Genomic DNA, 24,128 nt, shown 5'->3' with positions numbered 1-24,128 from the left:
TGGGACTAGATATATCTATAATTTCTGTAGTACCTCAGGTGCTCTTCAAGATCATAAAAACTTCAAAAGTAGATATGGAAGAAAAAAGTCACGATCTGAGTCTGGCACTCCAAAAAATAATTTATTACAATATAAGCTGACACGTTTCGGTCGCGTGCGACCTTCATCGGGGCATAATCCAGACTTCTCTTCTGTCACTAGTAGCCTAACAACACATTAGAGCCAGCTGGAGTCTTTCTGAGTGGTTTCTAGAAGTGCCCAGTCATGGGCGTATTTGGGGGGTGGGACAGGGGGGCACCACCAAGCCATTTTTGTCTCCCCCACTTTGAAAATCTAATTATTTTAGGCCCAAGGTTTTAGAAGTTATGTGTCAGTAACAACATAATTTCAAGTTTTACCAACATATAAATCTTAGGCCAGTTTTTATAATTTGGACAGAACAAAATTCCCTGATTCCCCCCCAAAAAAGTCTAACTTTCAGTATATGAGCTCAAAGGTAACATCAAGGGTTGTTTTCCAGAACCTCATGTAGGACAGGATTTGTAAAGGTCTCTTTTAGTTATCTTAGCCTCAGTGTTTTAGGTTTAAAGTTCAAATTGTATCTTTTTTTAGAAGAAAATATTTTTTTTCTGACACTCACCAGCCTTAGATTTTCATCTAGGATAAAGATAGCTATTAAAGTCTGTAAGTGAGAACTCATCCTAATATATTCACACTTTACACACATCATATGATCTTTGAGTCCATTTGACCTTACAGACCTTCTACTTCACGCACACAAACACACACTTGTAAATCTGCCTTTCCCGAGATCCACCGAATACCTCTTTCTTATTCTGTTTCCCTTTAATCTAATTTTTAATCAGTTTTTTACTTCTCCCAATTGTATGTTTTTAATAATTTTTTCATCTCTTTTTTTTGTTGTTCTTGTGAAGCACCTCACGACTTATCTTGAGAGGCACTATATAAAAGACTGTTTCTTCTTCTACACACACAGAAAGAAAGAGAGAATGTGACATTAAGACTTAAGTACTAAGACACTCATTTTCATGCTCTCTATCCTCCATTACGTTGTCTGCTTAGAACGCTTTTCAATAATACCATTAGAAAAAGTCATCCTGGGAAAAATATTACACAACTGAATCAAAGACAAGTGTCAGCAATGTTCAGGCACTTCTGTTTATGCTCGCAGACGGTGGAAAAGGTTAAACAAATCAGTAGCTTTCAGATAGTCAGCAAGTAAATGTGTTAAAATTAGCCCTTGTTCTGTGTTTGTAGAAAACAGTTGTCACTCCTATGAGAAAGGGTCCTTATAGAAACTGGCTCTAAGGGAGAAGAGCACACACTGATCAGATGGGAGGTCATGTTGGAGGCATTTTGGTTCAGAGCAAATAATTATACCATAAAACCATAAATTAATCAGATTAAAAGTGAAAGTAGAAACGTGAAACTAAAGCAGAAATAGAAACTAAGTCAAAGAATTGAAACATGACGCTCGACATTTTCATTAGTTGTTTCCTCGTGCTTCGATCCAGCAGAGTGGCAGTGACACAGCAACAATAGAGAACAGGATCTGTGCATCACTGTACTGAACCTTCATGGTCATCGAATCAAAACATCTCTATTTTAATTAAACATGGGATTATTATAAAATTACTGGTGTCATTCTCTACAGACAGTTGGAAAATTTAAAAATGCCGTTTATGTCCTGTTCCTCTGAATTCATTTTCATTAAGTCTCAGTGAGTTTGTCTTTAGTTCGTTCCAAATGTCTGGAAGCATTTAGTTAAACCAGTCTCTCACTGGGCTGTCAATGGAAGCAACACATTTCTAACACTACTGGTAGACTTTCCAGATCGCCTTTAAACCCTCGCTGGGATTCTAAACATCCGTTAAAATGATGAGCAAAAGTTTTCGCCAGTTAGCTGCAGGGTTATCTCATGCTTCTCCAACCCATCTCAGCTGCTTCTTAATTAATTTTCATGAAAAGAAATAGTAGCTTTGTAGGTGATGGTAAAGCGTAGGGCCAGAAATAACCCAGGTGTCTGGTGCAGGTACCAGATGGTTAAAACGATGCTTTCAGAAGGAGGACTGGAGAAAGAAGGTAATTCAAAGCAGTTGAGCTAGTATGGTTTGTAATATTTCATTTCCTGAATAGAAAATGTTTTTAAACAGTACATAAAAACAGGCCCACTCCAGTGGGTTAAAGAAGGAACAGAAGCAGATTTTTGCCTGTAGCTGTGATCTGTTTGTTGGGCTAACTCGACCAACTTGTAGAAGTTTTACAAATACATCTTGAAAGACAGAATTTAAATACAGAGGCAGTGAGAGAACAAAATACTTGACTGCTACACAACAGCCAAACTGTCCACAGTTCTTCAGTCTGTTGAAATTAAGTTTCCGTTTTGACGTGATCTGCTCCCTTGCGGAGATTCAGAGACTCCAGCTTGGATCAACGAAAGCAGGAAAACCTGCCTGTTATCCTGTAGGTCTCCAGCTCCGGATCAGGAGCATCAGAGAGACAGATGGTCAGGAAAAGGTCTGCACCAGCAGCTTCTGTCTACTGACCCGTCTTCTTCTCTTTCTGGAAGCTGAAACTTGTCCGACGACTGAGCTTTCTCTGCTTCTGGGCATAGTAATCAGCCCGAGAGGTGCTGGCCCGAGACTCCAGGATGTAGTTAACCTACGCAAACCCCAAAACACAAAACTGCTTCAGTCATAGCATGTATGGCGTGATGATGGAATGTGTTCTGCTCAGATATCTATTCAAGAATATCACATCTGAACCGTCTCCATCACTGGAAAATGGTCTCCCAGAGCAGAAAGAACCGGATATTTAGGGATGCTGTGGATGATGGATGACGGCATTTTTATGAAAATCACTCAAGGTACATTTGACATAAGTGGTTTCAACAAAAACAGCCAGAGTGGGACTTTAATACTCCACCACTGGTTATCCTCAAAGGTTCAGAAAACCTCAAACTAAACAAATAATCAAAATAATGAGGAAAATAATTATTCTTTTAACTTTCTGGTGAACCAGATTATCACCATGAGCTGCAACATTCCTCTGACCTGAGTCCAGCTGCAGCACTTTGGTGAAAGCAGCATTTCAGTCCCATTTACAAATATCACTGTCCATTATGTTCATTAAGGACGTTTTTAATTAAAGAACATGTGATAAAAAAGCCTAACTGAATTAGAGTGTTGAAGAGTTGCTCCAAATGGACGCACAGACATCAGACTGTAAACATCTGTCAGGCCTGGGCTCAACTTCCTGTTGGGGCGACAGTGGCACAGGAGTTAAGTGCTCGCCTCGTAATCAGAAGGTTACAGGTTCGAGCCCCGCTCAGTCTGTCGCTGTGTCCTTGGGCAAGACACTTAACCCGCCTTGCCTGCTGCTGGTGGTGGTTGGAGGGACCAAACTCACCTCTGTCAGTGTGCCCCAGGGTAGCTGTAGCTACAGTGTAGCTCATCACCACCAGGGTGTGAATGGGTGAATGACTGATTGTGTTGTTAAGCGCCTTGGGGGGTTCCAGGGCTCTAGAAGGCGCTATAACAAACACAGGCCATTTACCATTTAGGTAAACAATTTAAACCAATGAGTTTCTTCCACAGCAGTAGAGAAATGTGAGTGTTTGTCCTCAGACAGGAGCAGGTTACAGTCAGAGTCAGAAAAAACTCACCTTCAGCACTATTTCATTGACCGTAGCAGCATCAGACTCAAAGTACAGAGGCTTATAGTCATGGTTGCTCAGATAGGTGAGTTTAAATATAGCATGACCTGTAAGGCAAGAAAACAACAGAAAAAGCACATCATCAACTCTCTTGGTTGTGTGGAGTCCACCAGCTCTAAAACAAATAAGTCCCATCTCAGACAGGATGCAGCATCCCTGTTAACAACTTTACCCTCCAGTCACTTCATTAACACTGGAGACTAGTCCCAGAAAACAGGAAACTGGACTTGTTGTCCAAATGTTTTCAAACGAAGACAGCTGGAGTTCGTCCAGTGGCAAAAGAAGTCCAGTTGCCTTCATTTGAACCCTTTTGGATTACCATGACCTGGATAACTGAGAACCTTCACCAGCATATGAAACTAGACTTGGTTTGCTTTCTACCTGAGAAAATTCATCAATTAAAAACGAAAAGAACCAAGTTTTAAACTGTAGTGGGATGTTTTTTACAGATTATGTCCTAGCTCACTTCTCAGAACTCCTTCTCTAGTTTAGGGCTTTTTAATCTGAAGACTGTACTGGTCCACACTCCTTAGTGCTCCATCTACAGCAGGTAAGATACTTAGTGCTGATAACACCACAGAACCTTTTAAAGCTCAGCTGTTCTTTAACTGTGTTTGTTTAGTGAAGGTTTAGCATTTTCCAGGGGAGCTTTCATTCAGATCGGATCAATGTTTTAGTCTTTATTAAACAGAGAGAACTGTGACTGGACTTACTGGGACTTCTCTCCTCTACAAGGTCACAGGCACACAGGAGGTCCGAGTCAATAGAGATGGGTTTCTGTCGAATCCAGAACTTAGTGCTCGCCTTCTGATTGGTAACTGGATCGATTTCCACTTTCTCTCCTGAAACACCTGCAAACACACCAGAGACACATTCCCTACTGCCCAAAGCTGGAGAGAACAGTGTGTAGCAGCAGGTAACAGCTTTGGGTCTCTGCTGACTTACTGGATAAAACAAACAGAAATGATTCCTTTATTCTGTCACTACTAATCCCCTGAACTAGCTCTAGCTCTAGGCTGAGCCCTGAAACCTTTCTTCTCCTCTGATTTTAATGTTCATAATAAAAGATGCAAGCTGTGTCTGCGTTATATTTGTATTGCAGAAGAAGGCAGAAACAAAGTGGTGTCACAAACACTGTGTGGACCTCCAAGAAAGACATGAGACGAGGAACGGGTCTGGAGAAAGACCCAAAGCAAGAGACTCCACAGTAAGTGCTAAGAAGCCACAGTCTCTACATCTGATCAAACGTAGAGACACCAGGACAGGATGATCTACCAGCCTCAAACATCTAAAACATAACAACAAAACTATAAAAGGCTCCTGCAGCAAATATCTACTTAGCGACCTAAAAACAGATCCTATATCAGATGTTCTGACCACAATTTCAGTATAACAAAATTGCACTCCTGTAAACACCACCAGTGTTACGGCACTGGGACCAGTAAGTACCGAGCTGCACGTCTGTAGTGAAACGCAGCTTGTGGATCATGCTGATCTTGAAGGACTTATAGTGGTGGCTGCTCAGCATGTCCTGGACCGATGTGATGTCGATAGGAGGGTCCTCTTCTGAGCTCTCTTCACCTCTGGAGCCTGGAAAAATACCAAAAAGAAAGAACTAGGATGATCACCTAATAAATCAGATAATTTAAAGAAGTTGTTTATGGGATTCCGGATGGTCTCCCTTCAAGGAGATTCTGGTCTGTCCATCATCCAGCATCTCAGGAGGGGAAAGCAGTGCGCTCCCAACACTATTTATAGTGGGCATGGCGTAATGCTGACCTCGACTCTGGACAATGTGGATCGGTGGGCAAAGTACTTCGAAGACCTTCTCAATCCCGCTGGCATGTCTTCCAGCGAGGAAGCAGAGTGTGGGGACTTTTGAGCTCTCCAATCTCTGGGGCTGACGTCATTGTGTCAAAAAGCTCTTTGGTGGCAAGGCTATGGGGTGGATGAGATCCACACAGAGTTCTTTGAGGCTTTGGATGTTGCAAGACTGTGTTGGCTGATGCGGCTCTGCAATATAGCATGGACATCGGAGGCAGTTCTACTGGACTGGCAGACGGGGGTGGTGGTCCACCTAAATATTTAAAAAGGGGACAGCAGATTGTGTTCCAACAACAGGGGGATCACAATCCTGAACCTCTCTGGTAAGAACTTTTCAGGGGTTCTGGAGAGGAGGGTCCAGCGGATTGTTGAACCTCGGATTCAGGAGGAACAATGTGGTTTTCATCCTGGCCGTGGAACACTGGACCAGCTCTATACTCTTACCCCCAAATTCCACTACCTCCGCTCCGCTGCGGTCCGCCCCTGCCTTCCGCAGCCGCTCGCTTCCGAACTCAATTTTTACTGGTACCCGCTCTACAACGGCTCCGCTCCGGTGCGGAGACCTGAGGTGGGCAAACAAGCATGCGCGGGATTTTCAAGATCTTGCGATACAGTCCGAGCAATAAACGCGGAAGTTAGATCCAAACACCCGTTGTGTGGGAGAAGCATCGGCATGAGCTGTTTAATCTGCTCATCATTTGTATAGAGATCAGCAATGTTTGGATCAACAAAGTGTGACTACTTTGATAGTGGAAACTGTATTTATGGCTTACTTTTGTGCATTTAAACTTCAGCCGCCACTGATAGTTGTTAAAAGTTGTTAAACCTGTGCATATGAAACAAAAAACGCCTTTTGTTTATCGATTTATTGTGAAAAACGGAAGTTGTGCTTGCTCCTTTTCCTGTTGGGCTGTTGTGATTTCTGTCCATTTACTGCGGAGGTGTTCCGGCGTCCGGCGAAAATAGGATCGATTCTATTTTTGCCGGACGCCGGAACAGAGGGCGGCGCACGGCGCCGCACTCCCGGAGCACGGCCGCAGTAGTGGAATTGCTCTGATTGACTACAACGGGACCGATTTTGCTCCGGCGTTCGTGTCGGAGCGGAGGTAGTGGAATTTGGGGGTTAGGGGGATCTTGGAGGGTGTGTGGGAGTTCGCCCCAACTAATCTACATGTGTGTTGTGGATTTGGAGAAGGTGTTCGAGGCCTTTGATATGGGCTGTTAGGTCCCTGTATGACCGGTGTCAGAGCTTGATCTGCATTGCCAGCAGTAAATCGAGCTTGTTCCCAGTGAGAGTTGGACTCCGCCAAGGTTGCCCTTTGTCACAGATTCGGTTCATAACCTTTATGGACAGGATTTCTATGTGCAGCCAAGGTGTTGAGGGCATCCATTTTGGTGGCCTGAGGATCAGGTCTCTGCTTTTTGCAGATGATGTGGTTCTGTTGGCTTTATTGGAACGTGATCTCCAGCTTTCATTGAAGCGGTTCGCAGCCGAGTGTGAAGCAGCTGGAATGAGAATCAGCTCTTCTAAATCCAAGACCATGGTCTTCAGTCATAAAAGGGTAGAATGCCCTCTATGGGTCAGGGATGAGGTCCTGCCCCAAGTGGAGGAGTTCCAAGTATCTCGGGGTCTTGTTCACGAGTGAGGGAAAGATGGAGCATGAGATAGATGGGCAGATTGATCCTGCGTCTGCAGTGATGCGGGCGTTGTACTGATCTGTTGTGGTGAAGAGAGAGCTGAGCCAGAAGGCAAAGCTCTCAATTTACCAGTAATCTATGTTCCTACCCTCACCTATGGTCACGAGCTTTGGGTAGTAAAGGGAGACAAAAGCAACATACAAAGTGTAAAAGCAGCACAAAAGCATATAACAAAGTCACATGAAGGCCAAATTATAAAAATGAGTCTTCAAACGACTCTTATAAACCTGCAGTGAAGGTGACAGTTTAGTGGAAGCTCATTCCGGAGACAAGGAGCCAAGACCGAGAAAGCCCGATCTCCTCTAGACCTGTACCTAGTCAGTGGCTCCAGGTCAGCCAAGCAAAGGGTTCGTAATGGTGTATGCCTTTTTATTAGAGCAGCCAAATATGGTGGAGCACCACCATAAGGAGACCCAAAGGCATATCACAGAACGTTAAACCTTGCCCGAAAATCTACAGGGAGCCAATGTAATGAGGCATCTGATTAGGATGCCTCCTGGACACCTCCACGGTGAACTTTTCTTGGCACATCCAACCGGGACAACGGTCCTGGCCCCATCACTGTGGAACCAGCTGCCACCTGCATTTAGGCCGTCTACCTCTTTGTTTTTAAGAGTCGACTGAAAATTCTTTTTTCAATTAGAGTTTCCAGAACATGTTTGAAGTCGGCTTGCTTTTGTTATTTTTAGTTCTTGTTTTAAAGTGCTGTTTTATTCCTTGTTAGGGCGCTTTTATTCAATGTTTTATCCCTTTGCCTTATTGCTCTACGTTTTATGTTCTATGTTTTAACTTCTCTTTTTTGGATTGTATGTGTTTTTACAATGTTTTATAGTGCTTTAGGCGCCCGAAAAGGGTTGTGGAAGACGCTATATACAAATAAAGCTTTGATTGACTTTGGAGGAGACCTAAAGAGAGACCCAGGACACGCTGGAGGGACTATGTCTCTTGGCTGGCCATAGACTCCTTGGGATTCCCCCAGAAGAGCTGGCACAAGTTGTTGGGGAGAGGTAAGTCTGGGTCTCTCAACTTAAGCTGCTGCCCCTGTGACCCGACTCTGGATAGGCGGAAGAAATGGATGGTTTCAGGGACTCGGGTGGTACTGGATAGAAGTCTTTAAAGGTTCTGAGGGAGCTGGTGTGGCACGTTTCATCAGTATTCATATCAAGTTTAAGAAGTAGAAGTAACTGAAATCAGCGCAGGTCACTGCTCACAATGGGACGACTTACTGTTTTCTCTCACCAAGCAGAACTCCAGTGTATTCTGGTTTTCTAGTGTTGAGTCCAGATCAACAGCAACATTTGGCTCCATCTGCTTCTCCAGACGATACATGGGCCCTGTCCAGAAACCACAACGTCACAGTTCTGTTCTAAAGTTAGGGTTAGCTAAAAGTGTGTGTGTGTGTGTGTGTGTGTGCGTGCGTGCGTGCGTGCGTGCGTGTGCGTGCGTGCGTGTGTGTGTGCGTGTGAGCATGCGCGCGTGTGCGTGTGTGTGTGTGTGTGTGTGGTGTGTGTGTGTGTGTGTGTGTGTGTGTGTGTGTGTGTGTGTGTGTGTGTGTGTGTGTGTGCGTGCGTGTGTGCGTGTCTCTTACAGGAATAAGAAAGCATAATAAATAATAGAACATCAGATTACCAGAGCCTTTCTGTGAACCTTTCCTCTTCTTGAGTGCTTTCTGAAGGATTTCCTTCATAGTTACCTTCAGGCTGTCTACAGGTATCAGAGAAAAGCCGTGAGCTGCATTTCTAAAAGGAAAAAAGACACAAAAGAAGTTAAGGATGTTAAGGACATAAATGTAGGGCTATAAGAGTAACTGTAGCTCAAGCTCTTTATCAGTTAAATCATCAACATAAAGGTCACTATGACAAAAACACTAACCAATTCATTTATATCAGATTCCATTTGAATCAAGCCACACGCTATCATATATAAAGCTGCTACAGGTTCAGTAGAAAATGCTTTGGGTTGTTTTCCCACTAATGATGGTGAAGGTTCAGTCATCCAGGTCATTAATCCTGGAAGGTTTAAGAGGGAAAGAGGATTTCTTTGAATCCTTGAAGAAGTTTAGCTTCTCACCAGATGAGTTTCATCTGTTCTAATTGGAATATGTGGAGAGTCTTTCTTATTAATCATTTATAAGCTTAACACTATGAACATTCCACATAATCTTTATATTTTATCTTATTTTATACATCTAATTTAATTTGTGTATTTTTAAATTTGATTTTATGATCTGCTGTTTCATGTTGTCACACTGATTTTGATGTTCTTGCTGTTCTTGCACCTGGAAAGCAGATTGAATTGCTTCTGCGTATGAAATGTTCTATATAAATAACGCTGGCTTGCCTATTCACAGTTGAACGTTACAAAATAGCACTATTGGTGCTTGATAACAATCAGGTTTGCTAAAAATGTATTGCATTTTGTCAAAATATGATTATTCTGAGCTTACATTCTGACAAACAGTGATTGTCTAGAAGTGAGGCCAGGGGATGAATATTTCTCCACCAGCGCTAAAGTGCTGAAGCCAAACTTGTGGATTGGTTCGTTGGAGTCCAGCGGCGGGAAGTCGGTGTCCACCTCACCATCATCCTCAGCAATGTGGAGGCAGTAGGCATCTACATTCTCACTGTAGGCAGGAGCAGAGGGACACTTAACAGCTGTCACACAGAGGCAGACCAATACTGGTGCATAATGCACTTCCTGGTCAAGCTGTTATGTGGAAGTTTCAGGAAGGTTAGCCACAACAGGAACAAAGCTGAGAGATTGCAGAATCCCTTGTTCCACGGAGGGCTGTCTCAAAGCCAGTTTCAGGCTCTTCTCAGAGATGAGTCCAGGGTGACAAGATCGCAACCCTAACACCTTCAAGGAGGGAGTTTGTTCTGGAATCATCTGAAGGTCATTGGAACCATCTTTGAGACAGCACTGCAGGCTGGTTTAGAATGGTTAAACCACATTGCTGATTCTTATTATTTCACACACTTACTTATACACAGATGAACATCATTACTGTCATGTGACTACATTCACTGAAAGCTTGAAACAGATCAGGTGTCAAGTAACTTTAACCAACCAATTTCATCATTCTTCTCACATTCAGAACATCATCACATGGGGATTTTTTGGCCTGACCAGCCAGCCCCACCCTCGGAGAATTCTAATCGAGCCAATCAGTGCTGAGCAGCGTACGTCACACACCGCAATGCTGAGTTTCTCATAAACATGGCGTCTGAAGTGGAGTTTGCTGCGGCTCTTTCCTCTGTTCTAAATGACTTGGACATGTCTTTAAAACCACAACAAGAGGAAGCGATAAAAGCCTTTCTTCTAAAGAAAGATGTTTGCACCTTCGCCAAATGCCATTTTTGACTACAGCTGAAAAACTACAGCGTTGCGTGGTACAGTCTGCATTACGCCTTTTTTCTGATTGGTTATTTTTGAGCTGGCTAGTCCCGCCCCTCATGTACCTCCCTGCCTGTGAGTAACCAGACTAGTTCTCTGTGTAGACAGAGGATGAGTCTGGCAGGCCAGGCTAGGGATTTACCAAGACACTACTCATGATCAGTAAACAGCATGAGGTGATCTGTATGCTACGCAGAAACACCACTCAGCACAACAATTGCGATGATTATGAGCATTGTGCTCAGTCGCTGGCTTTTTGTCAGACTCTGAACCAGTGAAGCATCAAGTAGAAAGCTCTGGAATAACGAGTGACTCCACCCCCTAGCCAATCAGTGACTGACTTGGTCAGAACGCTAGGAACCACAATCAAGCAGGTACTGAAAAGTTGGGAGAAAATTACTGGAAGTGCCACAGACCCATCAGTGAAGTGGGTTGAGTGAAGAAACACAGCTGGAATTTTCTTGGGATGTCTTTGAACTCACTTGAGTTTGGGTTCTCTCCCTTCGCCTGTATACTGCCAACAAATGAGCCCGATGAGGTCGTGGACGCGGGCATTTGCAATGGTGACCACAGTCATTGGATGCACTTTCTCCTGAGTCATCTGCATTGAGAGGTAAACGTCGATCTTTTTCGTAGCTGTCGTTCCGATGTGACCCTAAAGTTGTAGAGAGTAAGAACTTTCAGCTCTAAATTAGTTTCTTTTAACATCTCCTCTGAGCCCGCCTACCTACAGCACAGATGAGTTAGTTTTACCATTCAATGCCTAACATACACACCTTTAGCCATTAGGCAGTGGGTGATCACAAAGGTCAAACTAAAGTGACATAGATGGACCGATAAAGGGATTCTCACCTTGCCATCAAACTTGGAGTATTCATTAAAGGGGTTGTTGAGCTGCTGAGGACACTGCTCCAGACGCAGGGACAAGGTGGATTTAGTTCCCAATGTCCGCAGCCTGTCCTTATAATCCCGTTTCTCAAACAGAGAGCCCAGATCTTCTACTGAACAGAAAATCAAAAAGTAGTAAACATAAATATATTCATGCCACTTTTATTTAAAGATGTGGATCACTGAAAAACCATTTTAATGATTATTTCTGATTATAATCAGTCACACTGAGATTTCATGCAGGCAGAACATGAAAATGGTCTCCTACACCTATCTCCTGCATTAGCTTCTAATAGAAAATAGACGGGGAAACTCTACGATTTGATAAGCCTGACAGATCTACGTCACACTGTCATTTAAGATTCATGGACTCACTCATTTTGACTCGAGATGGGAAGGGCTGTTGTTGAGTCAAGTATAGAGCAGAGGATGTCTCAACTAGTAGCCATTAGCATTAGCAACTCCACCACACAGCAGAACTCCTCCACGCTTGAGTTAGATGTGGAGATAAAACATCAACGTTACAGAGCAAACAGTCAGGGGTAAAGTTGCGTTGCTGTTAGCCAATCAGAGGTGAGATGTCCAAATATCAGGAAAGTCCAAAGTCAGGAGAGTCCAAAACCTATCGTCTGAAGCTAGTTTTTCCTCCAACTGACGTCCTGATTACGTGCATCTGAGCTTTTTTCCCCCTGAGTATGACTTGCTTACAAGGCATTTATTCCTACTAGAGACCACTGCAAATGTTTAAATTATGGAACCACTCCTTTAAGAATCATAAAAAATTTGATATTTGATGTTCCATATTATTAAATCACACAGACGACTGCGTTCAGTCCTTGTTTCAGATCTGTTGCAGCCCTACTCATTGTAAAAACAAAAGAATATGTTTAACAGTCACAACATGTTAGTTTTCATGTGTTTAACGGGAAATCCAAACTTTAAAAAGGGTTGTGGATATTTTAGATCTGGGTGATAAGGCCATAAAATATGATCACAATATTTAAATGAATAATTGAATACAAAATAGATCTAATAAAACAAAAATACATGACTATGTTATTTATGCCTTAAATGACCACACATGATCCTAATACACTAAAAGATGTGCAAGAACTCCCCTTTTACAGCAATGTTTGTCTAACCTGTTGGAACGTGATGATGACATCAGAGCTAAAACAGACGAGAGAAAAATTGATTATTTGAAACAATTTAAACTACGTACCAGACTGGGAGGATGTCCGGTCCTTCCACTGAACATTTTTACATTTTATTTGGTTCTGACGTTCTTTCCTCAGTCTTTCAAGCCTCTGAGCTGAAAACAAAAAGATGTTTCATTTTTATGTAATGGGAAAACAGTTCTGATTCACCGAAACCTGGTGAAACAGAGTTGGTATTTATGTAAATCGCATCATAACATGGTAAAACAAAACCCAACTGCACAGTAAAAACAAACGATATCCACTGCATTATTACTGTAATAAACAAAACTATTTGTTTTATTATCAATGTGGATGTTGTGAGTAAACACAACTACTTTAATACATTTTTTAAAACAATAACAGTTTTTATGACAATTAATTTCCTCCTATGTCTCAAACTCTGGGATTAATCACACAGCCTCGTTTTAGAAGACCTTTGAAAATAAAATGACAACAATATGAAATGTAACAATACAAATAAACAGAACCACGGCCAACACCTGTGGAGGCAGCAGTACGTAAACACCAATAACATATCACATCAAATAAAACCAGCAGACTTTACTTTAAAGTGGTCTGGATGTCCTACATCTTACCAGCTGCCCCAGTTTTCTCACGGTTATCTTGTTGGAGTCCTGATGAGACAGCCACCACAGGTCAGTATTCAAGTTACACCTGGAACTTGTCAGAGGATTGCAGCTTCCCCCTCAAACCCCAGAACCTCCAGCATCACCCCGCCAAATGCTTCAGAGAGCCAAAAGGAAACCAACGGTCTGCCTTTGGACTCCCTTACAGGACAACCTTCAGAGTCAAATGCTTAAAAAACACATTTATGATCCATTCAGTTGATTTAGATTCAAAAAAGCAGATTTTAATATTATTATTATGAAGGAGAGATGCACTGATCAGCCTGTTTCAGTCCCATTTACCTATATGAGGTTCACTGAAACACTGTATGTTTAAATCTGGGAATCCTACGAGGCTAAAGGGAATCAACTTTTGGAATAACAAGGAAAGCATCAATCAGTGCATCTCCACGTAGTTCTGAGCACCCACATCCCACCTTAAACACAGTTCATTCCTTTAGGCATGGGCCGGTTCTGGTTTTGAGGTGTACCACAGTCAGTGCGTTTACATCAAGGGGAACCCCAGCCTCTCAGACCTGTGGCTAAAGACTGCAGTTCCACCCTCATCTGCTAGGGGCTGGTACCTGAAGTGAGCAAATCCTCATTGACTCCCATGTGAAAAATGCTAATTTCACAGCAGAAATAAACATGTTAACATCTTGGTTCAAAAAACATTTTAATAGATCTAGTTTACATTCAGGAAACTGGGGGGGGGGGGGGGGGGGGGGGTGTATTTTGCAACTCTTCTGTTTAAGTGTATTTAAATGCTTCAAATTCTCAATAATTAATGAGCATCAGAGCCACGTGACTTCAGAGCTAGCTCCAGGGAAAGGCCTCAGCCTGGGCCTCACGTTAATAGATGTTCTGAACTCTGAACTTTAGTTGTGTTTGTGTGTGGATGTTAATTGTGGAATTATTTGGACACAGAGAGCACACTGTAGTTACTAATATATCATCCAAGCAGTTTCTGCTTCCCTTTTATCAGTAAGTAAAACTATATTTCTGTACTTTATTTTGCTGGTTGAATGGGGGGATGCTGTGTCATTTAACTCATTCACTGCCATTGACGACAAAAGTCGTCATTTTAAATCCAACCGTTCACTGCCAATGATGACTTAAGTCTTCCTAATGTAAGAGGTGATTCTCCTCTTTGTTTTGTTAGTTTTGGCGTTGACATCATCTTAGTGTGCAATGTTCTGCGGCTCTTAAATAAAACAGTAAAAACGCAGAAAAACACTGGCAGCGAAGGGCTTTTCTGATCAGGAAACGGCTGGCAGTGAATGAGTTAACTGCTTGGTGAAGCGTGTTAGTGGGGCTGCATAAGAAACTTAAGCGGGTGCCCAGCTTCTCCTGTCTCCTGTCCAGGAACAGTTGCTAGAGTCCCGTTTCCTGGGGCAGCCGGGACGCGTGGACCGGCTCCGATGCAAGGCTGTAGTCATGCTGGTCACTTGTGGATCTCTGAGGGAGACCACAGAAACACCACAGCTATTTTAGTTGACACTTCTTCACTTTTGAGTAGCTCAACCGCATTTTTATTGCTAATAATTTGCTGGTTGAATCAGGGAAAATTCTATGTGTTTACAGAGACGGGAGATGAGTCAATTCTTCCAATTCTCGCGGATCTTTGACCATGGTGCACCAGCGAAGCCCAATATCCTCGGTCAGCTTACAGTAAAGCAGGCTGAAGGTGCCTTCACTTTGGAGTCACCCGACTGCATTTTTCTTGCTAAAAATGCCTGAAAAAACTCAGTTAGTTTTGGGTTGGCATGTAGCTATTGTCCCACTGATCTCTGACCATGGAGCATGAGCTGATGTAAAAGGCCTTGGCACCTGGCTACGATCGCACCAGTCTAAGGCTCTGCATGTAATTAACAGTCCCAATCAAAAATTAGATCTCCACAGGCGACCAGCATGACTACAGCCTCGCACTGAAACCAGGCGGCCAAGCGGGTGGGCTACCCCAGTCCCCGAAGCCCCGTCTTAGCTTCTTGGGTTAGCGAAGTTAGCTAGTAGCTACACCGGTTCATTTGTTCCAACCGTAACAGCCCCACCCTCCACCTCTTTTCCCATTTTTGGATTGTCTGGGCAAGATGAGATGTGTGACACAGTCAAAAGGGTGGTGGTGGGAACCTCCCATTTGGAAACAAAATTTCAAGCCTATTTCTGCAAGTGACGAGACCGTGAAAAGGGTCTTATGACAAGACCATTGTCACAAAGCAACACACGTAACACCATAAAACAAGACAGTATGTACCAAAAAGCTGTGCTGCAGCATTGTTGTTGTTTATTCCAACAGCCAGTGTGCATAACCTGTTTCAATTCTGTCTACTTCATTCCCACCAGCCTCTGTTTTCTGCTTGTGTTTCTATAGGGAGTCTAAGTCATACCCATCTACTTCCAGACCATGGGTCCTTGGAAGAACAAAAAATTGAATGAAAGTCAATGGGGCTAAAGATGCTATTTTCTAATTCCGCTTGCTATTTACCAAGGATTTCACATATGATGTCAGTGAATTTTAAAGACACATTTTGGTACCAAGAAAGAGCTTATTTTCGAACAGGGAGAAAAGTAATTTTAGGATTTGTGTGAAAATAAGTCCAGAACTACAAATGCACTTCACCAAAGTGACGTCACCATCCGTACACAGAGTAAAACAGCGGGAAAATGGCTGTAAGTTCAGCAAACATCAAATCCTTCTTTCAGGAGGACAGAACCACCAAAAATATGGCCATGTGGTCAAGGGCGTCAGTTTGTTTTCAGAATTGCTGGGGACACTAACCATACACTTGAGTGGGGTTTAAAAATTGCTGGGGACAATAAAGTAGGCTAGCACAGGGGTCGGCGGCTCTGGAACCGCATGCGGCTCTTCCATCCTTCTGATGCGGCTCTCTGTGCTTGTGAAATAATGAATGGATGTTTAAATAAAAAGCTTTATATTTTACTGCATTAATTTTACATCTGTAAGCTAATTCTAAATGTAAAGATTGTCTGCGTAAACCTGAACAGTTCCAACCCGGTCTTACTGTGAGACCGGGTTGACGCGTCACGCTTGTGCGTAATCATATCGGCGCTTCTGAGCTGCTTTCTGACCTTCCCCACCTACAAAGTTTAATTACAACAATCAAACGTGACAGAGCCTGGATTTGTATTCTGAACAGTCTAAACATGTTTTAAAAAGAAACATAGGACAAAAGTGGCACCTGCTCAGTAAAACCATCAACAGGGTGAAAAATACCAAAAATTGAAGGCAGAGACGGGCTACAACTTCTGGATCCATTTTATATAAATTGTTTTATTGATTATCGTCTAATGAAAGATAATTAAGACGTACACGAGCGATCAGGCGCGTTGCAAGCTTTTCAAAAGTGTGGGGGATGTTGTCTGTGCCTAAAATAATTTCATGTTATTCATCTTGTTAGTTTAATTTCTGTAATAGCAGAGCAGGTGCGAATTTTAGACACGTCATGCATGTCTCCGTTTTAAACATGTTTAAACTGTTCAGAATACAAATCCAGGCTCTGTCTCGTTAGATTGGTGTAACTAAAGTTTGTACTGAATGAAACTTTACATTAAACCATGTTGAAAAGAAAAGGATCCGATTAAATCGTTTCCCCCTCATTTACAGTCAGTACAGTGCAGTGCGCACGGCTCTGGGGTTAATCAAGTTTAATTGTAACATTAATATGTTACTGGACACGCTGGTCTGGTTGGTTAGACCAGTGTTTGAAGTGGAAAACACACACACACACACACACACACACACACACACACACACACACACACACACCAATTAAAATAATGCTGATAGCGTGGACTAGAAGACAGGTGATGGGTTACGTATTTAAAAGATGATCAGGCTGCTGTAAAATGTAATCTCCATCCACATCCAGACACAATCATCCTCTATTCTTTCTCTATTTGCTCTGCTTTTGTCTGGGCTGATCAGCTGATGGTGCGCGCGGCGCGCCTAGCGGCTGATGCACATTTTACGCATTTGGAGAGGTGGACTGGATGCTTTGCGTTTACTGGAAGTTGGTCCACTTAACGCACGGTTGTAGACTAAATATTAAGGACAAATGAATGAAAATTAAATTGTGAGTTTTTACTTCATATTTTAGAAATAAAAATGACTGGGGAAAACATTTATGACGTCTTTTTAAACTAAATTTTTCTAGTGCGACCTGCCTGCTTCACTAAGTCACTGCTTATTAAGGTCCGTCCAAAATTACTGTGGCCCACCCAAAAATGAAAACCTGGCGCCGCGCCAGTTATAAACCTCTGCAAATTGTTGTTCTTCACTTTATCAAACTCAGACTTTGTACAGCTAAATTCAAGATGTAAAATTATGAATTCAGTCGAGCTCTTCCGTCCCTCCCTCTCCTGCTCTCCTGGAAACCCGACATCGGCTGGGAGGTGAAGAAGGAGATGAGGCAAACAGAGTGAGTGCGACGTAAAGAAACCAGACTGGTGTGGAGGTGAGCAAAACAGCTGGAAAAGTGTGGGTGTTGAATCCCCCACGGGTGCGATGCCCCCGGCTGCTGTCACCTGTTGTGAGCAGCGCTCTGCTGTCTGAGGGTAGGCCCCGCCCGCAACGCTGCGGCTGCTGCGGTGTTTTCTTTACCGTGGGAAATGGGTAATAATGGCTCTTTGATGGGAACAGGTTACCGACCCCTGGTATAAGATCTGAGCTGGTAAAACAAAAATCCTCATCAGCAGGCTTTTTTGAAAGTGGGGGGGGACACAGCTGCCGATCACGAATTTTGCCGGGGACATGTCCCCGGCGTCCCCGGTTAAAATGACGCCTATGCATGTGGTAAGTAGCAGCTATGCTGGGGAGAGGAGACTATGTGGTGACGTCTTATAAGCGACGTACCAACATCCGATTTGTAGTCATGCTAATTACAAATTTTTACATGCTGATAAATCTCAAAGTACGTGACTGGCATGGTCGAAACACATGGTGTCGGTACAAGATCTGCTCGGGTGCAAGATTGGCTCGGCGTCCTTCGACTGCCGATGACGTCAAAGTACGGCAAACCCACTCGGACAAAATACACTACACACCCATACTGTTGGAAAGAATTTAGCAGTTTCGTTATTAAAATAATGTTTCTTAAGACGTAAGTTTGTGTTTATAATGGTATTTTAAAATAAAACACTATATTGTATTCATAATGTTGAACTCCTCTTTGAGCACATCCCTTGAAGGATCATAGGTATTAGCAACACCTGTGAAATTGTATTTGCAGGAAAGAAGTGTGTCAAGTGGGAGTGAGCACATTCAACGGCATTTGGCAGGGGGATATTTAAGCCTCCTCCCGGGTGCCGGTGCCCACTTCCAATTTTAAACCGCACTTAGACACCGAGGGCTGAGGGTGTAAGTGGGGTGGTGCGGTGGCATCAGCTGGCACAGGCCGGATGATGCCCGCACTGCCCGCTCACCACAGCCATGGAATACACCTCATGATCACACAACACTATAATGGAGTAGGCGGAGGGAGACTAGGGGTCTTAGCCACCTCTATTGTTGCTTGGCTTCCTGGGGCTGGAGGCTTGGAGGGAGATTTGGCCGTCTGGTTGGGGTCTGAGGTGGTAGATTGCTGTGCTCAGCGTTGGGCAGGGGAGCCTGCTCATCAGCACCCCAGCAGAAAGGGTCAAACTCTGGTTACCGGTGATGGTTGTACCCAATGTGCAGCAGTACCGGGACCAGAGTGAATAGGGTGTGTATGGGGAGCATGAGTGGGTGTCCGGCGTGCATTTTTGTAAGTCTTGGGTTGTATGTGCATGTGTGAGCATGAGGGAGGGAGTGTGTGACTGTGTTTGTGTATGACTGTATATGTCAGCTGGGGCCTTTGACTCCTCCCCTCTCCTGGAACTTCTTTTGATGATATAGATCTTCGTCCCCCCTCCCCCTGCCACACCTGGTGTGAGGGGTTGTGCCTTGGTCTGCCTGAGTGTTCGTGGCAACCGGGTCTGGGGGGTTTAAGATTTTGGCATCTGCCTGATAGATCCCGGTGGCTGCCTGGTGGGGTCTGGGTCCCTGGGCTCTGCTGGGTCCCAGACGGGGGTGGTCGCGCCTGGGTCCCGGGTCGCTGGGTCCCGGGCTCGGCCGGCTAGGGGGTGGGAGGCTGCGGGCGGGCCTGAGGGCTTGCCGCTGATGTCTCCCGGGACTCTGCCAGCTGCTGGTTGTGGCCCCCCGGGGCGATCCTCTGTGCCTCTCGAGGGGGGCGGGGGCCTTTCTGGTTGCAGTCTCCTTGGGGTTCCTGTGCTCTGGGGCAGCGCCTGGATCTCTGAGACTTGGAGCTCCCCCCGTCTCCTGCGCATCTTTGGGGGGCGGATCTGTGGTCCCTCACACTCTCTGTTGGAAGCTCCTATAGAGAAACCTTACATAAACAAGCGCGTGTACACACACAGGTGCTCACATGGTGCTCTCAAAAGTATGGGCTTGGGCACGTTAAACACAGGTCTTAAGACTATAGTGGGCACTTAATGCACTGTGATTTATTATCGTGATTCTTCAGTTAAGCAATGTTAATTATATATTTCTTCATCAAGTTGACGCAGTGATAGCTTGATCTTGTTGTATTGTTGTTGTGTCCCTTTTTTTTGCCCTTTTGCTTTTTTTTGTCTTTTTCTGCAGGTTTAGAAGCAGACTCTTGTTCATTTTTGTTTATTTTTGTGGAACCCCCCCCCCCCCTCTCTCTCTCTCCCCACCTTTTCTTTTCCTTTCTCTTTCACCTCTGTCTCCGTGTCTGGTCGGAATTACAAAGCATTCAAAAACAATAACAATAAAGTTTTAAGTATCAGGCGTGACATTAAAAGCAGACGCTTTGATGCTCCACCTGAGAGTAAATCTGTAAGGCTTGTCACCAGCATTCAGACATTAATTCTGTTTGCTTCACAGCCAGACAGGACACGGTAAAAAAAAAAAAAGGAAAGAAGTGTGTCCCGTTTATTGAAGTATTTTGTGTTTAGTTTTTGACGTCTTGTCCATGCGTAGTTCAGTTACGCTCATAGCTGCAAGCCAAAACTCTGGAGTTAAAAGTTTTCTGGCTTTACTAAAATACCTGTCTGTACTTATTTGATTGATGGTAGTTTTACTTTCTTTAAGACTCCAAATGTAATCATTTGGCACGTTTCTAATTCATAATTTGTAATAATGTAATCAGTGATATTAGCATTAGCATTCCTATGGGTTTTTCCACGTATATTAGCATTGCGCTAACCACTCGCTGCCAAAATGCAGCCTTTGCGATTAGAAAATCTCCTTTTGTCACATCGCAATTTAATTGCACATGTAATTAATCGTTCAGCCCTAATATACATGCAGCTCTATGCTAAAAGTGTATTTTCAAAGAGGTAATGATGGATTTCTTTTTAAAAGTTGCCCATCTTTCCAACAGAAAGATTTGCCTGGACCAACGTAGCGTGATAACAATGTAACTGTAACTGTCCCTGAGACAGTTAAAATAAAGTTGTTTATTTCAAATGTTTCTGTGATAGAGAGATGCTTAATTTGGTTCATTTAATTACTAGATAAGATGATAAAAGTGTAACATTGATTTAAAAACATGTCTAAAATATGTGATTAAAAAATATGGGTTTGTTAAATATGTAACGTGCTGTAAAGTTTGTATGAGGTAGAGTTTGTAATGGTCACATGATCAGAGTTTGTTTGACAGCGCTACCATAGCAACCATAGCATGGATACATAGCTACAGATGTGTCTACAGCCTCGACGTTAATGTCATTCTGCATGTGGTCCAAGAGGCGCACACGGTATGGTTTCATGTATAATGTTTGTATAATGTTGCATATGTGTTCTACACTGTTAATGAGAGGACATTTTGTGATTCATTATTGCGCATTTTCTTTCTGTTCTGCTTGCACGAGACTGTTTATGGACAATGGTATGAGAGACTGATAAGTTCAAACCGTTATTGTGTAAACTTTGTGTTTCTTCAGTTTTCACGGTGTCTGAAGATAATAAGAGAGAGAGAGAGAGAAAGAGCAAAATAAACATCCGAAGACATCAGTATGATGCGTGGCCATTCTTTGTTGGACCCCTGTAGTTACAGTGAAAACGTACCGCCAACGTGCCTGGAAGTTCAACGTAAGAAGCAGTGAATGTTTCAGAAGAAGAAAAGAAGAAAGGTTCGTGACAGCGCAGTGTGTGTGGTTCGAGAACGCAGCGGAAAGGAGGCTTGCAAACTCGGAAAGAGGAAACATCATTATTGGCGCTTTGGACGGCAACGACCACGACTTCACCAATAGAGGGCGACATTGACCATCATAAACTACAGCTCTGCAACCGTCTGCAACTCTGCCGTTGCACACAGCAAAAACTGTATAATCCTCCGTCTTCAAGGAAAAGATAACGGCTCTGCAGTCAACGTCAGGTTGGGCTGTGATATATCCACAGCTGTTAGTAAAGTTTGGAGAGGTCTATTAATATAATAATTTATTTTGTATGAGAAAGGTACTGAGCTAAAGGTAACCAGCCTGTCATAGCCAAACTGTTCCCCTTTAATTTACAAGTGGTGTTGTTTAAAGTGTTCTAATGATGTTTAAGAGTTCAACTTAAAGGAAGACTAACAAGGGGTGTTGTTAAGAAAAATTGTTGCAAGAATCAGATTGTATTGAGAATTATATGTTTGCCAGGATCGCATATACATATAGCAACGACTTGTTATGCAGCAGGTTTGCTGAAACATGTGCAATGTCAGTAAACACAGAAAAATCACATATTGAAGAATTCTGAGAACAAATGTATTCCCTTAAGGAAGAGCTAAGTAGATTGAATGAACAATTGAAATTACAGACTGATGATGTTGAAAGGGAGAAATTGGAGTTACTCATAGGTGATATTCATGCTAAAATAGAAATAAAGCAGAAGCCTGCCACTAATACTTCAAGACTAGAGCCCAGGAAATCCTCAAGGGAGCGAAAGTTAACACCCAAAATGTTAGAACTTAAGCAACAAGAGTTTTCTCAGAAGGAGAGTAAATTTATCAAACTATATGAAACCTGGAAAGAACAAGTTAAAGCTACACGTTCCAAACTTAAAGAAGAGTGCTCTGACCAGGAATTAGCTGACATGATGGATACTGTCGAAGGGCTGGAGTCACAAGTGAAAAATACATATGAAGATATAAGATCGCAGGCAGCCCCTTCTACTGAGACTAGAAGAAAAATTGATTCCTGCACAGCAGTAACAGCGGACTTGATGAGAATACTTAAAGTACGTATGAGCGAAGTGGGGATAGAAGAGTTTGATGCTAAGGCAGAAAATGCAAGACTTCACATGGTGCTAGACAGAGAATATGCTCAGTCAATATTTGGGACTACAATCTCCCGACCTTCAGTACGTAGCCACCGCTCAAGCTGTTTATCGGAGCAGCAAAGCATCAATGTAAAAAAGGCAGAGTGTGCTGCACAGCTTGCTGCGAAGCAGGCCGAGATAGAAATGGAGGAGGCTATTGCTACACAAAGGCAAGAGCTTAAAAGACTAGAAAATCAGCGAGATCTTCAGGTAATAACTGCAAAGCTAAAAGCTTATTCTCAAGCAGATTCAAGTGAAGTCTGTGGAGAAGTCAAAAGTGCACACAGTGAGGTAGTCAGTTGTCCTCCGTTAGCTCCTGAAGAAATCGTACCAGAGCAAACCTACAAGAATAATAACAATGAACAACCAAACAATAACAATGAGTCATTGTTAATGCAAGCATTGCATGACACAATGGTCCTCACCAGACTTCCTGCACCTGAACCCCCAGTCTTCTCAGGGGACCCACTTAAGTTCTTAGAGTGGAGCACTAGTTTCAAAGCTTTGATAGAACGGCGATGCACAAATCCAGCCGACAGGTTGTTCTACCTACGCAAATACATCAGTGGAGAAGCACAGTCTGTATTGGAGGGAAGCTTTTACAGAAAAGATGACCAAGCATATGACCAAGCTTGGGAAGCTTTGAATGCTCGGTATGGTCACCCCTTTGTAATTCAGCGTGCATTTAGGGAAAAACTGAACAACTGGCCAAAGATTGGTTCAAGAGAGTCACTTAAACTGAGACAATTCAGTGATTTTCTGACAGCCTGCAGCAATGCTATGCCATACATCAAAGAACTGCAGGTGTTAAATGACTGTGAAGAGAATCAAAAATTGCTCCGAAAACTTCCTGACTGGGTGACTTCTCGTTGGAATCGTCATGTCACGGTGCAGTTACGGCAAACAGAAGAATATCCAAGCTTCAAACAATTTGCTGACTTTGTTACACAAGAAGCGGAAGTTGCATGCAATCCCATAACATCATTTAATGCCTTGAAACACACTGAAGCTAGAGACATAAAGCATCCAAAGGCTAATGCATACATCACAAGTGTGGAAGCATCAGACAGAACAACCACAGGATACAGCAAAGTGGAGAACAATTCAAATGAGGCTGATATAGAAAGAAAAGCACATGCTTTGCCATCAAACTCAGTCACATGTATTTGCTGTGGAGAAAGCCATTCTATTCATAAATGCCAGACCTTTGCTCAAATGTATGTGGAAAACAAGAGAAAGTTCATACTTGACAATAACCTGTGTTTTGGCTGTCTCAAAAGAGGACACAATTCAAAAGACTGTAAGCGCAAGGCGACTTGTGAGGTTTGTAAAAAACATCATCCAACAGCTCTTCATGAAGACCGTCCAACAACTGCAGTGAACACGTTATCACATAGAATGCGGGCAGAAGAAAACATATCTGCACTTTCTTGCTGCATGGA

The 24,128-nt window shown here is 43.2% G+C and overlaps 1 protein-coding gene across 2 annotated transcripts in view; it reads right to left on the bottom strand.

Moving 5' to 3' along the window:
• Positions 1-2,117: 2,117 nt before the first annotated feature.
• The window catches only part of mapkap1 (MAPK associated protein 1), a 34,904-nt gene continuing 12,893 nt past the window's right edge, over positions 2,118-24,128 (bottom strand). The window contains exons 3-12 of one of the 2 annotated variants that reach the window (XM_070552191.1): positions 12,762-12,851; positions 11,504-11,652; positions 11,134-11,306; positions 9,705-9,881; positions 8,888-8,997; positions 8,485-8,592; positions 5,186-5,326; positions 4,450-4,587; positions 3,686-3,783; positions 2,118-2,682 (exon numbers count right to left, since the gene is read on the bottom strand). In XM_070552191.1, coding sequence (XP_070408292.1) covers positions 2,560-2,682; positions 3,686-3,783; positions 4,450-4,587; positions 5,186-5,326; positions 8,485-8,592; positions 8,888-8,997; positions 9,705-9,881; positions 11,134-11,306; positions 11,504-11,652; positions 12,762-12,851 — 1,307 coding nt within the window. In that variant the 3' untranslated portion in view covers positions 2,118-2,559. The remainder of the gene's footprint in view (positions 2,683-3,685; positions 3,784-4,449; positions 4,588-5,185; positions 5,327-8,484; positions 8,593-8,887; positions 8,998-9,704; positions 9,882-11,133; positions 11,307-11,503; positions 11,653-12,761; positions 12,852-24,128) is intronic. The other variant, XM_070552192.1, reaches the window with a different exon arrangement.

This window comes from Nothobranchius furzeri, chromosome 6 (assembly GCF_043380555.1).
Source record: "Nothobranchius furzeri strain GRZ-AD chromosome 6, NfurGRZ-RIMD1, whole genome shotgun sequence".
NCBI classification, from domain to species: Eukaryota; Metazoa; Chordata; class Actinopteri; order Cyprinodontiformes; family Nothobranchiidae; genus Nothobranchius; species Nothobranchius furzeri.
This window is presented reverse-complemented; position numbering and strand designations above follow the sequence as displayed.